This window comes from Scylla paramamosain, chromosome 3 (assembly GCF_035594125.1).
Source record: "Scylla paramamosain isolate STU-SP2022 chromosome 3, ASM3559412v1, whole genome shotgun sequence".
Taxonomy (NCBI): Eukaryota; Metazoa; Arthropoda; class Malacostraca; order Decapoda; family Portunidae; genus Scylla; species Scylla paramamosain.
In genome coordinates, this window is record NC_087153.1 from 15,891,048 (window position 1) to 15,906,459 (window position 15,412).

Below are 15,412 nucleotides of genomic sequence, written 5' to 3' on the forward strand. Positions count from 1 at the left end.
CAGTTGTGTTCAGCATATTGAGTGTGATAGTTGTGATGTATACAAGAGTACAACCTCCAGTGAAACAGGATGAGGTAGAGTACTGAATTATGTAAGAGGAAGGGTAAAAGGAGACTGAGAGCATTGCAGTACACAAGGAGGAAATATGCAGGGTTAGGATTTTTTTTCAGCCATCCCTTTGAAACAGTTATCAGTTATAGAGAGATGGAAGATAAATTTCTAATTTTCCTATTTATCTTTTTTCCAAAATCTTATTTTTTTTTCAAATCACTTTTTGTGGCCTCTTGTAAAATTGTGTAAAATATGAAGTAATGTGCATTTATCTGTAAAAATGTTCTTGACTAGCTCTGCCATTCACCATTTTCTCCAACAGTTGGATGAGAATGTTTCCCTGGAGTCCCTGGAAAAGACAGTCAGCTATTTTTCTACTGTCTATCCATCCCATTTGCTGTCTGAGAAGATGGACCAGACGACATACCTCTGTGATACTTCCCGTGTCCTCACTTCTGGTGCTGATGCTGCCAACACCTGTGCCTCTGTTGTCCTTGCCCTCCTACATGTGAGTCTTTATGAGATCCATTTTATTTTTTTACTTATTTATTTATTTATTTATTTATTTATCTATTTTTTTTTTTGTGTGTGTGTGTGTGTGTGTGTGTGTGTGTGTGTGTATGTGTGTGTGATGATTATGATGATGATGATGATGATGATGATAATAATGATAATAATAATAATAATAATAATAATAATAATAATAATAATAATAATAATAATAATAATAATGTAGGTTTATTTACTGGCAGCTGTATTGGCTGAAAATCCACATTTTACTTATTAACCTGCATATTAGCATTCATATTACATCATTAAGTACACATAAACAATAAGTAAGTGTCTTACACTGAGATACTATGGCTGCCACATGGCACTGACCAACCTGGAAGACAAGGGCCAGGATGATCAGGCCACCCTGTGTATTTTTCAGGAGTTTGTTTTTCTCCCCTAAGCAGTGGGTTACAACTCGTGTCTTATGCCAGATACCTAAACATTGCTAGATGAACACATCAAAGAGGTCCACCCAAAGACTTCTGACCTGGTCTGGGAACCAAACCTCCCAGTTGTGAATCAGACATGCTAACCACTGCACTACCAGTCCATGTGTGTGTGTGTGTGTATGTGTGTGTGTGTTTACTTGCACCATTTTCAGTAGGAGACTGTTTTCTTTATTCTTTACTGTAACTTTTCTGTCATTGTGTGTTGCCTTCCAGTTATACATAATTTCTCATCCTCTTTTATTATGTTCTCTCCTCATACTGTCACCAGCTATTCCCATTTTTTCTTGGTGGTTCAACTTTTATTTGTATCTTTCTCCTTTTCATTATCGTAGCCACAGCACGAGGATTGTGAGGTGGCTGTGATGTGCCGGGATATAGTTACTGCTGGGAAGGAGATCAATGCAGCAGTGAAAAGAATACGGCGGCGCATGCCTCAGGATGGCTCTGTTGGACCTCTCAGCTACCCTGAGGATGTGCAAGAAACACTCACTTCCACCACCAATTACATGAACAATGCTGCTCGAGCCTTGAGACACCTCACGCGCAACCTGTTACAGCAAACATCTCTGTTAGCAGGTATATCTTTTTGGAAAAAAAATGCTTATATTCTATCCACTTCTCTAATGCATGAGTCAATCAGTATTCACGATCTTTCATCCCTGTCACAGGTAAACTCATGAACTCTGCTTCTGTATTTCCCCTTTCTTGTGACTCTAATTATTTCTAGATGGAGGTCTCAAGACAGTTCTCCAACTTTGGCCAAACTTTTTGGCCCTTTTCCTTTAGGGATTGGCACCTCAGTGGGCCTTTTTATATAAATTTTGTAGCCCATAGTCATTACCCCTTTTATATAATAAAAATTAATTTGGCACATTAATATCAAATAATGTGTTGTGTTACAACATCAGAACCACAAGACTTGCATACTTTATCAGCACTACCATTGTAAAAGTAGTGATATCATTATTGTCATGATGTTCCTATTACCACTACCATCACCCTTCCCACAGATGCTGAGGGTGGGGTCAATGGGGAGAAGCTGAAAGAGTTAACTCACCAAGCAACAGATCTCATCTATGGTGGAGAGGACCTGGGACCGGACTCTATCAAGCTCTCAGTCCAGCGAACCCTTAGTGAACTCACCCGCATTACATCTGCTCTGGAGAAGGGAGAGTATGATTTTGATGGAACAGTGGAGGAGCGAGTGAGTGTATTTACCTTATTATTGTATACAGGATATGAGATATGCCTGTATTTTCTTGTATCTGTATGAGAGTAAGTATAACAAAGGTAGAGAAGCACCACAATGACTGAAACTCGGTGTGTGTTGGATAGAATTATTTTGACCCTTCCTCCATTGTTTAGGAAAACAAGACAACATGACTAACAATATTGTTTGAAATAGCTGAATGGATTAGTGATTGTAACCAAAATATTCTTGCTCCATCTGGAAAATAGATTGCCCATGGCCAGTTGGCTCATCAAACATTGTCTCTTCAAGTTTGAAAACTTGGAATATCACTTATTCTGAAAAGTCTGCTTTTTTTTTAGATAAACTCCTTAATTTTTTTTTGGTTATAGTTCCTTGAATCCCTCTTAATGTATTAAGAATGGTATACTATGGGAATTTTTATCTATTATTTTTATGTTCTTTAGTTCTTTTTTAATATCTCTTCCTGACTTTCAGACTATTCCTCCAGTGACCCTCCGGGCTCAGGCCCTTAAGAATGAGATGAAAGACACAGAACATCTTAAATACAAGCTGGAGAGCCGTGAGCAGGACCTGAAGGAACTGAAACTTGCTGTCAAAGCCAAGAATGAGGAACTCAGTGAAATGACTGTGCGGCGGGACCTGGCAGAGAAGAAGCTATCTACTGCCACCCGGGATGCTGACCTCACCATTGAGAAGTTACAGAGGAAGTTGGACGACACCTTGATGATGCTGCGCCGCAAGGAGAAGGTGAGCTGTCATGTGTGTCTGTGTCTCCATCTTTTGCTTACTCAGCCAAAGAGGATATTTGGAATGAAGTGCTCACATTCAAGTGGTGAAGTGATCTGATTTTGTTAGTAAGCAGCATTAATTACAGTGACATATGTAAAATTCAGTCTTGAGAGAGAAGACCAAACTAAATAATGGTGAGATGGAAAGCACTAGATCACTTAGATATTAGCATCTAGGAGTATGAAGGGATCATAAGGAATAGAGAACATTGGATTAACAGGATATGTGGAAAAGTGACATGTTGCTGATATCTGGGATGTAGATAATGTGCAGCAGCTGAAGAAGATAATTAAAAGATTTTTTTGGGCTGGACTATGAAAAAATGAAAAGTTAAATTGATATATATATATATATATATATATATATATATATATATATATATATATATATATATATATATATATATATATATATATATATATATATATATATATATGCATGTATGAATGAGTGATGTAAATTTGTTACAACTGAGCAGAGAAGCCAGTGGGGAAGGTGGAGGTATTTCTAAACACTACCTGGTGGAGGGAAAATTGAGAATAGTTATGAGGTGAGTAGGAGTAAGGCAAATTGTGTGTGAAAGGGGGTTTTTAATTTAGAAAGTTAATGAGTTGTATGAAAGAAAGAAAGAGACAGTATCAGAAGTTTGAAGGTGAAATTGATGCAGAGGAAAAAAACTAAGGTCATGGTCAGCCAATTTTCTTTGATTTAAAAAAAGAAAATAGGTATATAGGTTGTAAGTCAGAAACTCTAAGCATCATTCATAGTTTTTGTTATGGAAAATTATTTTGTACTGATACATAACTGTGTATTTACAAAAGTAATTGTGGGCTTTATTTTTACCATCTCCATCAATCCTTCTTTACTCACATTCACATCCACTGTGGCAGGAGTACGATGAGACGATGGATCACCTCCAGAGTGATATAGAGAGTCTGGAAACAGAGAAAGGAGAGCTGCGAGAGAAGTTGAAAGCACTGAACAAGAAGACACTTTATGATGCACTCTCCAAGTCTTCACCACTCACAGGTAAGTCAGGTATTGGATTAGGAATTGTAAACAGGTTAAGAAATTTGGAGTAAGCAGGAATGAAAAAGAATCTTAGAAGATTCAACATCTCCTGGAAGAAATTGATGTGAAGTGTACACGCATGTATGTAGATGGTGGAAAGGTGTGTAACACAAAGTTGAAAATAAATACAACAGAGTAAATGGATGAAATACAACAGAAATGGAGGTGTACATGATGGAAGTCTTGACTGATAAAACAAGAACATTTACTACAATTTCCCTATCAATATCAGAGAGGGAGGAAGTAAGTAGTTCAAGGCTGCAAGGAGAGTTCAAGGAGATGCTTTAGATACTTAGAGGGAAAATGGTAATGTTCAGATTAATTGGTTTTGCAGTGTTATCACTGTGGTCTGATTTTTTTGTAGTTTTATAGTTATCAGGTTATTGTAATAAAAAAAATCAACATTTATAGCAGTAAAACTTAGATTGTCTTGCTTGTCACATTTCAGGTGTGGTGTCTCCTTCCTCCCCTACAACACCATCTGCTGGAGGAGTGCCACCCTCTGTCCCTGGTGGGGGCATGGTACGTGACTCTCCAATGTTGCTGCAGCAGATCACTGACCTCAAAACAGCTCTGCATCATGCCACTGCCTCTGTGCACAACAACACAGCACAACGTATGCACAGCCAGCTGGCCAGCCTCAGGCCAATCAAGGTGAGTGACCAACATAATTGTGATTGTGATAGTGATGGTGATTGTGATTATGATTGTGATGGTAGTTATAATATCTACAGTTGTCATTCTTTATCTGTGTACCAGACTGATGTGTCTGCTGAAGGGACTAGCTGAAATGGGATAAAGCACACACACACACACACACACACACACACACACACACACACACACACACACACATTAAAATATATCTAAATTTATTTTAGTGTTTGGGTCTCTGTAGAGTGATCCTCATGACCCAGCCTTACATGAAGGTCAGCTGTGCAGTTATGTCAGGATCTTTCAGTTTGCATCAGTGCCCAACATCTGAACTAGTCTACGTGTGTTGCACCAAAACTGATTTATCTCTTTTTTTCAAGTCTGATCAGATTAATTAATCAGATTTGATGCAAACAAATCTTCTGCAGATGTCTTTTAAAGGAATAATGTTTCATAATTTCTTGAATGATAAATGTGTCTGAAATATTTTATGTGTGCCACAGCCAACCTATTCTTTTGAATGCCCTCACCTGGCTAAAAGGACTCATCTTTAGTACTAGCCTTTTGACTTCAAAGTCATTACATTTTCGTCCTTCCTGAAACTTTTATTATGGAGAGAAAGTAAAAGTATATTTTTTTCTTTGCTGTTTGTTCAGTAGAAACAAAAGTCAGAAAACAACAGTTTCATAAGAAATGTCAGTTGTAGGATAAGGTATGGTGCACCACCTACCCACATATTACAGTCATAAGTTTCATGACAGATATGTCTTCCTGACCATTCATTCTGTGGTACACAACATGACATGTTCTTTCCCTCCACAATAATGTCAATGCCTCTCCCCATTCGAAATTTCAAAACACCTCAGTTTGAGCCTGTCTCAGCCATCAAGCCATTACTACCATTGCAGGTACAGAAACTTAGCACAATGGTGGGTGAAGAGAAGAGAGATGTGAGTAAAGAGGATGTGGACATGGAGGATAAACGCTCCACAGATCACATCAATCAGCTGATGCGTCAAGCCACCAGCCTCCAGAAGGTGAGCTTCTCTATGTATACATTTCAGCATACTTGGGCTCATGTATGATTATATTCATAATTGCATGAATTAATATCCATTTTTTTTCATTCATCTTGTTATCTATATGAGTCTTTACTTTTACATCCATGTATAATGTCTGCTTGGTGACATTAACTTGAACCAAATATATAAATCCAAGTTACTGTTATTTGCATTTATTTTATTCTCACACTAGGAACAGCATTTAATCCCCAGCATCCTTCTGTTTGCTCCAGATCTCACCTGATTCTCTCATTTCATTGATAATTACTTTTCTTATTCCTGTTCTTTATTAATCATTTTATTGTCCCTTTCTCTACTTTTATCAGAAGTACAATGTTATATATCATTACAGGAAGTAAATGCCCTTATGACTGGAGTAACAGTGGTAGACTTGAGTAAGCGAAAGCCAGCTTCTTTCCCTGCCACTACCACTGGTGACCCAGCCCACCACATCATTTCCCACAACAATAAGCTCAACACACTCCGCACCCGGATTGCTTCACTGCAGGTATGCTTGCAGTCTTTCATAGGAGATTGCAATTTCATTACCTAAATTATGAATAAATAATTATCATTATCTTTATTGAGTTAAGATAGAAGAATTAATTCTCACCTCTAAAGTTTCATATGGAAAGATCATTTAGAGTTCATCATCAAAGGATTTGTTTCTAGTGATGGCTGATACCATTGCTTTATTTTTTCAGGATGAAATTACTCGTGCCCTAGCCCTTAACACACCTGGAGGAAGTGTTAGCACTGCTTTCTCTGCTTTTCCATCTCCTCAGCTTACCAAGGTAATTATAAGCCTTCTTCCCATGTTTGAGTTTATTTCTGTAAGAAAAAATTACTGTTCGCTTGATTAGGAGCAGTTATAAAGTAAGAGTGAAAATGGAAGTATGGCATGTTATGGGAAGGATTTAGATAGTTCTTGAAAGTATTAGTCTCAGGTATTAGCAAGGTATTGGCACTGCTCTGACTGACTATAATTTTGTAGCCCCCCACTTTACTTTCTTATGACCTTCATTATCTTTTTTTGTTATTTAGTATCATAGATAGTTACAGTAGTAGTAGTAGTAGTAGTTGTTGTTGTTGTTTTTGTTGTCATTGTAGTAGTAGTAGTAATAGTAGTAGTAGTAGTAGTAGTAGTAGTAGTAGTAGTAGTTGTTGTTGTTGTTGTTGTTGTTGTTGTTGTTGTTGTTGTTGTACCAGTACATTAACAAGAGCAAATACAGCAGCAGCAACAACAGTAGTATAATTAATACTATTCAAACAAGAGGAGAGAAAAATAAGGTATGAGGACTAAGGTCTCTTCATTAGAGCCTGACAGTAGAACTGGTTTACCCCTACTGCTCCATAATAGACCCACCCCCTCTCCCATGGCTAACCTGATCATCTGACTGGACCAGATGCAGTTGAAATTCCGATAGAGGTCCTCAAGGCTGTGCCCCATTTGTGGATTCATCACTTATCACCACTTAGCCTTATCATGTGCAACCCATCTTCTTGTTCTACAGACATCTTGCATATGCTTTCCTCACATTATCCAGCTATCACACCAATTGTTTTACATATATGTATGTTAAGTTTGAAGCAAAAACGAGGACATTTAGGAGAAAAGAATATAATGTAAGTTGAATTTTTGTGATTTTATTTTCTTAGGCTCATTTGTATATGCATAATTTAGGAGCTGGATATTAACTTGATGACATACAAAAATTCAGTAGTGAACATGCAGTATACTTATAATAAGCATACAAAAAAAATGAAACACATGGAAACAACTGACAGATGACTCCCATCCATGTGCCTATTTCATATGATTTACCTTTTTGTTCCTAGGTGCTGGGTGAGCAGGAGCTGGTGCAGGTGGGGCGGGTGAGGGTGCCAGGAGAAATGTCAAGCAATCAAGAGCCTGTACAAGTTGTCCTTCAAAGAGACCACCTCATGAACCTCCACCTTCGCCTCTTAAAATAGAGAGATTCTGTCTCCCCTTGATCCCGATGTGGTACTGTTGCAGCTTGCTTCCATCAGTGTGTCTTAGGTTAAGTGAAAACTTGTGATATGGTAGAATAATGTCTTGTACATAGAAAGGATATAAGGCTGGGTTGAGGGACCATCCAGATCTGTTTCTTCCCCCTCCCCAGGGCTTTGGTTAGAATCATAAACTCACAAGTTTGCATAGATATCTTGTTTATGTGTAACTCACATACTATAGAGTGAGTGGGATAATCATGAGTCATGCTGCTTGTGAGACCAGGAAGTTGTCAGGTTTTTTTTACTCTTTACTATATATGATATTTATTTTTCACACTAAACTACTATGTTGGGTAGCTAAACATGTGTGGGATACTAAGTGAAAAAAGTTTTAATATGTTAAGAAACAATTTCAGAACTAATTCCTTAAGAAGTCTGTAAGTGTCAGTCAGCCATTACCCAAATGCCATATATTCTGTAAGGGTGGCTGTGATAGAATTCTGTAAAGCAGCAGTCAATTGCCTCAGAAGAGGATAGTTGGGAAACATTGGGATGTTGTCAGCCTCTGGTCATCCACAGAAAGCCAGCTGCCTCTTAAAAGCAAGTCAGTACTGCACCTGTGAATACCCATCACCACTTTGTTAATGTAAAAAATTAATAAGAGGGAGTGGGTTCCCAGCACAGCATCACCCGTAGGTAAAGTATAAAAGAAAGAAAAGAATACCAAAGATGGCATATGGGATGGTTGAGTACAGAAACCCTCACTCTATGACTTTTGAATTATTCTCAGAGAGATCTTCAGAGATTGGAAAGTCTAGTTAATGAAGGGAACTGACTAGTATTCCCCTTACTTCCCACAAGAGCCATTACACTAAACTGTAAAAAAATAACTATTTTCATAATTGCATGTTAAAAGAAAAAAAAAACTCAATGATTTGATACTCTTCATATCTACAGGTATTTCAGATCCTTATATTTCAGTCCCTAGTATGTTTCTTTTCATGCACTTGATATTTATTGCTTGCTGCAGTAATTTGATTACATAACAGCATGGAGAAAATTTAGATTTATAGTGAAAATATAATTATTTCTTCAGGACAGATTGTGTATTAGGAAGTGATGTTGTCTTCACTCAGAACAGTCATTTATTAAATTTTAAAGCTTTTATTGCAATGTCATGTTGAGATATCCTGTATAACCATTGCAGCTGAGCTTTACTTTGTACTATTTTCATGCATTTCTGTAAGTTTTTGGAAGTCATGTAACAAGAAGGTTGTCTGCAGAGAGCAGCAAGCAGTCCATTGTAATGATTGTTCCTTGTGAGATGTTAGCTAGAAGTTCTTTGCTTTCAGGTCTCATGACTCCTTTCACCATAAGATATGACTGAACCTGTGGATTGTCTCCTTGTATAGCCAGAAATATATTATGCAATATGTAAAATTTTATAGTACATAATTAATGATGATACTTATAAAATTAAAGTCTTTATTGGAGTCAATGAATCAACTCACAAAATAAACTTTCAAATTCTTAAAAAAATTGTTCCATTGGGGGGTAACACTATAAATGGTTATTATATTTAATTTAGCATCATTGATCATAGTTTAGCAAGCTTTTCAATTCTAAAAGGGACCAGCAATTGCTTATGTAACATTGAGGATGTAGGGTCTCAGTTTTGCCTAACCAAGATATTTAAAAGACAGAATGGAAGCAAGAGAACCTAATACATATTTGAAGGTGAAAACTTCAGAGTACATTAGGGTGTGAAACAGGAATCTATGATAACAAATCAATTAACTTTATTTACAAATAAATTTTTGGAAAGGACTTGAAAATAAGGTTGTTATTGATAGTAATGACGATGTTCATACATGTGATGTTAAATGGAAATTGAATGTGATTATGTTTATATATCATTACAGTACATTAACTTCAGAAAATTTATGGATTTGCAAACAATTGTTTGTGGATGTGTCAGTAATGCTTGTAAGAAGAAAATATTAACAAAAATTAAGGGATAGTATTTCTAGAGGAGAAGAGGTAAAGCAGTTTTCCTCACTAGTATAAAGTAAATAATGTCAGAGTTTATTTGTGATTGTTTCTAATAAATGAGTAGGCACTTGAGATAGTCACTGACTTTAAAATGTCATAGTTTGCAGGGAAGATGGAAAATGAAAGAAAGAGAGAACACAAACACCATTATAATTTAAATACCAGCATAAGTAAACAAAACTCAGCTATGGAAGTGAGCTGTCATAGAGGTGATATGAACAGGACAGATGTTAAAAGTGATGAAAATGCATCAGGTTAGTAAGGAACAATACAAGAGAAAGAATTAAGTCATGCATAGTGGAGACAGTAAAATAACTCTTAAATGAAGACAAATGTGGAAATGACAAAATTGATGAACAAGACCAATGGAAATGGTGACAGATACTGCATCTGAGGGCAGAATATGAGTGTTGTGAGAAGTGAAAGGTGAACAAGAGAACTGGAGTATGAGGAAAAAGAGCCAGGAGAGATTCTTCAGTCTTGGTAACTGCTTTGAGGGAGTTCTTAAGAACCTGTGTAATAATAGGAAGATAAATATATTCCGTTTCAAAGGTATACCTCATTTACATTATCAGTGATGACTAAGGTGAGTCATCCATAAGCATGCAGTATGGTTACTTTTAAAAACTAATAGTTTAAGTGATAAAAATAATCCATTGATTGTGTAAAGCTTAAAATTTGGTAAACATATACTATTTGGCTATATTAATGGATTCCTTCACTATTAATTATTTTAGCAGCATGGCAGCACTATTCAAGATTTGAGCAGTATGGCAGAGATGTAAAGGAGATAGTTGTGGAGATGAAGAGAAAGTGTGTTATGAGTGTGAGATAGCTGCAGGAGGAGAGATTGAAAGAAGTGAATGAGTTTAAAATAACTGGTTATGTGTAAGTATTTTGAGATAGCATTATGTCTTAAGATCTCTTGTGTGGGTTATGAAAGGAGGAAATTTCTCTGGAGATAAAGGGAGATTCTAGGAGTAGTATTCTTTTGCCAGCATTAAGGTATGGTGCAGAAACTTGAACATAGACTAGGGTACAGCAGCTAAGAGTGCATGTGGTGAAAAGGAGTTATCTAAGAGGCAAATGGAGTGACAGAATGGAAGGGTGAGAGCAATAAAGATGTACATAAAATATGCAGCTTGGGTACCCTTGTGAATGGAGTAGTGGAGGGTTGAGTGGGTGAAAGGAAATGCATTGAGGTGCTTCAGCCACAATGAGACATGGAGAGTGAAGAATTTGTAGTGTGTGAAATTGAAGGCTGTAACAGGAGAAAGAACACTTGGAAGGTGGTAGGTAAAGGAATACATGCATGAAAGAAGCTAATAGAGTTGGAACTACTCCATGCCCCTGGCAGGGAGGCATTGTTTGAATAGGATGAGATACTTATGGGGGGATGCTTCTTCAGAGATCAAGATCAAGAGTGTTGTGTTTTGGGATTACGAGTTGGGATAATGATTATGATTATGGGCGAATGAAAGGGTGATTGGGGCGGTGAAAGAGTTTCTGGAGAGAATGTGGCATGCTAAATGTAGGAACAATTAGTGTAGAGGATGCTGTTCGTTTCTCTTTTCTTTTTCTTTTTTTCCTTCTACAGGAGTTGTGGATCCAAAGGCCTGGCTCAGGAGTGATCCTGAGCCACCTGCCACCTGAGAGATGATGTACGAATGGAGGGATGCGAGTATGTTATGATTGGAAAGGGGCGTAAGGCACAGGAAACACTGGGAGGAGGCGTAGCCCTACTCTACAAGAAAGAAAGAGGACTGAAAGTAGAGGAGATTGATGTGGGGGAGTGTACAAGTAGTGAGGATGTGCTTGCAGTCAGAGTGGAATGCATGGATGGTCGTGGCAGACCAGAGAAGGTGGTACTGGTGGTAGCGTACATGACTGTCATAGGTGAAAGAGCAGAGAGGGAAAATAGGAGGAAGTATGACATACTTAAGAAAGTTGTGAGAGAGCATGGAGAGGAGAGAGTGCTAGTTATGGGTGACATGAATGCACATGTGGGAATACTGGGGGAACAGGTGAACAGGAATGGTGAAATGTTTGGAGAGTTTGTTGATGAACTGGAGCTGGAAAATCTGAATGTTACTTTGGCTGAGGGGCGTGTGACTTGGAGTGCAAGAGAGCAGGAATCGGCAATTGACTACGTGTTGGTGAATGGAAGAATGCGTGAAATTGTGTCGCATATGTGGATAGATGAGGATGGTTTGGTTGATATTGTGTCTGATCACAACATGCTGGTTGTGGAGTGCTTGATGCAGGGTGGGAATGAAGTGAAAGTGGCAAGTAAGAAAAAGAAGTGGAGACTGAGAGATGTAGGGTGGGAGAACTTTCAGGTTGATCTGAGTGAGAGAAGCTGGGACGACAAAAGTGTGCATGACGTGGAGCATCTGAATAAAAAACTGGTTGAGGACGTGAGGGGTGCTGCTGAGAACCAGATAGGGTTTGTGAGAGTAGGTAGAAGAAAGAATGTATGTAAACCATGGTGGAATGATGAAATCAGAGCGGCTAGGAAGGAGCGAATGAGAATGAGTAGACAGTGTAGATGGCTGAGGAAAAAGAGGCATGAAAGCGATGAGGCAGAGAATGAGTATCAGAATGCATGGGCAGCGTATGTGAAGCAGCAGCGGTTGACAAGACGAATAATAATGAATGCTAAAGTGAAGAGTGAAAGGTGTGTGATTCAATCTTTAAGGGAGAAAGGTATGGAAGGTGGCTGTGAATGGTACAAGTTCATGAGAGGTGAGAATATATCAGGCAGTGTTGGTGTGGAGAGTCTAAAAGTGGAGGGTGTAGTTATAACAGAGAAGGACGGAATCAGGGAGGCAATCAAAGGGTTCTAGGAAGAAGTAGGTGGGGTAGGTGAGATGTTTAGTGTGAGAGAAGGATGTGTAACACTGGAAAGGAAGAATGCAGATGAACTGGATGAAAGAATCAGTAGGGATGAAGTGGAGAGGTGTGTGAGAAAGCAGAAGAATGGCAAGGCAGCAGGTCCAGATGATATACCCTATGAGTTCTACAAGAATGGTGGGAGGTAGTGATAGACAGAATGACTGAGTTATTCAACCGAATGTGGGATGAAGAGAGAGTGCCAAGAAAGTGGAATGAGAGCTGAGTGTGTCTGTTGCATAAGCGGGGATTTAAGAGTAAGAATGAGCTGAAGAACTACAGGCCAATTGCATTAGTGAATACAATAGGTAAAGTTTTCAGTGCAGTGTTGAATGAGAGACTGTGTAAATGGATTGAGAGAGCTGGAGTGCTGGGTGAAGAACAGAATGGTTTTCATAGGGATAGGAGAGCTGAGGACAATATGTTTGTGGTGAATGAAATGAGTGAGAAGAAAAATAAGGATGGGGGTAAATTGTACCTAGGTTTTCTGGATATAGAGAAAGCTTATGATAGAGTGAACAGAGAAATGCTAGGTAGAGTCTTAGAAAAGATTGGATTGAGTGCAAAGATAGTTAACATAGTGCAAAGTATGTATGTGGACACAAGAGCTAGATACAGACTAGGAGACATAGAAACAGACTGGGTGAAGAGTGAGAGAGGAGTTAGGCAGGGCTGTATATTGTTACCAACCCTTTTTAGCCTGTATACAGAGGAGCTAGCAGCCAGGATGAGAAGAATGAATGTAGGGGTAAGTGTGGGGAATGATAAAGTATGTGTGCTCCTTTATGCAGATGACGTAGTTGTTATGAGTGAATCGGCAGATGAGCTTCAAAGTCTGTTGGATGTAGTGGATGGCTATGGTAAAGACTTTGGAGTAAGGTTTAGCAGTGAGAAAAGCAAAGTAATGATTGTGAATAGGTCAGAGGATGAAAGTAATGTGGTATGGAGACTTGGAGAGAATGAGTTGAGACAGGTGCAAGAATACAAGTACTTAGGGATGTGGATGAGTCCTAGTGGGTGTGCAAAGGCAAAGAATGAAAAGATAAGTATGCTAAACCAGTGGGTAGGTCGATTGGGAAGCGCGGCAAGGATGAGAGCAAGTAAGTATGATGTGTTGAGAGAAGTGTGGAAGAGTGTGGCTGTGCCATGTATAATGTATGGTATGGATGTGATTGCATGGAATGAAAGTGAAATTGATAAGTTAGAAGTGGGCCAGAACAAAGTAGCAAGGATGGCACTGAGTGCACCGAGGTGCACAGCAGTTGAAGCCTTGAGAGGTGACATGGGATGGAGCACCTTCAGAGAAAGACTGACAAAAGCCACACTTAGGTACAAGATTAGGCTTGAGAGAATGGATGATGCAAGAATAGCAAGGAAGGTGTACCTGTGGAATGAAAGTGGAAGCAAATGGAGGAAGAGATGCATGAGAATGACAGACAGGAATGGATTGCAAGTTGTGTGGGCGATAAGAATGGCTGGGAGGAATCAAAATGAGCGTGAATGGGTGGTAACAAGAGGAGGAAGAGTGGGAGCCGAATGGGATGTGAGAAAATGGAAGAATGAGATAGACAAAGAAGTGAAATGTGTGGGACTGAATGAATGGAAGAATGAGATGGAAAGAAAGAAGACCCTGGAATGGTACAAGGAGAAAGAGGCCCCGAGGTATGAAAGGTGGTATGATGGAAGCCTGGGCGGTGATCTTCTCTTCCGAGCGAGGGCACAGTGTATGGATGTGAATGCAAGGAGTTACAGGTGGTCTGAGTCCCGCAGCAAAGTGTGCCAGATGTGTGACATGGGGGAGGATGAGACGGTGGAACATGTGGTGCTGGAGTGTGTGCAGTATGCCAGAGACAGGAATGAGATGATGCAAGTGATACTGACTGAGTTAGGGCATGATAGGAATGAAAGAGTGGAGAAGACAGGAAAGGAATGGATGGTGTTGTTGCTGGGACTGGGTAGAGAGGCCAATGAAAGGATGATTGAGGCGGTGAAAGAGTTTCTGGAGAGAATGTGGCGTGCCAGGTGTATGAACAATTAGGATAGAGGATGCTGTTCGTTTCTCCTTTTTTTTTCCCTCTTTCTACAGGAGTTGCCGATCCAAAGGCCTGGCTCAGGAGTGATCCTGTGCCACCTGTACCATCAAGATCAAGATCAATATTAATCTGAACGTTACTTTCCCCCTTTCTACAGGAGTTGCCGATCCAAAGGCCTGGCTCAGGAGTGATCCTGTGCCACCTGTACCATCAAGATCAAGATCAAGATTTGGCAGAGGGGCGTGTGACTTGGAGTGCAAGAGAACAGGAATCGGCAATTGACTACAATGTTGGTGAATGGAAGAATGCGTGAAATTGTGTCGCACATGTGGATAGATGAGGATGGTTTGGTTGATATTGTGTCCGATCACAACATGCTGGTTGTGGAGTGCTTGATGCAGGGTGGGAATGAAGTGAAAGTGGCAAGTAAGAGAAAGAAGTGGAGACTGAGAGATGTAGGGTGGGAGAACTTTCAGGTTGATCTGAGTGAGAGAAGCTGGGACGATGAAAGTGTGCATGACGTGGAGCATCTGAATGAGAAACTGGTTGAGGACGTGAGGGGTGCTGCTGAGAACCAGATAGGGTTTGTGAGAGTAGGTAGAAGAAAGAATGTATGTA

General features: G+C 39.2%; 1 protein-coding gene across 14 annotated transcripts in view; it reads left to right on the forward strand.

Moving 5' to 3' along the window:
- The window catches only part of LOC135091365 (dynactin subunit 1-like), a 51,858-nt gene extending 42,502 nt beyond the window's left edge, over window positions 1-9,356 (forward strand). For all 14 annotated transcript variants that reach the window (XM_063988979.1, XM_063988953.1, XM_063989006.1 and 11 more), the window contains 10 exons: window positions 374-559; window positions 1,388-1,631; window positions 2,066-2,259; window positions 2,743-3,015; window positions 3,948-4,086; window positions 4,577-4,782; window positions 5,691-5,819; window positions 6,196-6,351; window positions 6,548-6,637; window positions 7,683-9,356. In XM_063988979.1, coding sequence (XP_063845049.1) covers window positions 374-559; window positions 1,388-1,631; window positions 2,066-2,259; window positions 2,743-3,015; window positions 3,948-4,086; window positions 4,577-4,782; window positions 5,691-5,819; window positions 6,196-6,351; window positions 6,548-6,637; window positions 7,683-7,817 — 1,752 coding nt within the window. In that variant the 3' untranslated portion in view covers window positions 7,818-9,356. The remainder of the gene's footprint in view (window positions 1-373; window positions 560-1,387; window positions 1,632-2,065; window positions 2,260-2,742; window positions 3,016-3,947; window positions 4,087-4,576; window positions 4,783-5,690; window positions 5,820-6,195; window positions 6,352-6,547; window positions 6,638-7,682) is intronic.
- The last annotated feature ends 6,056 nt before the right edge of the window (window positions 9,357-15,412 follow it).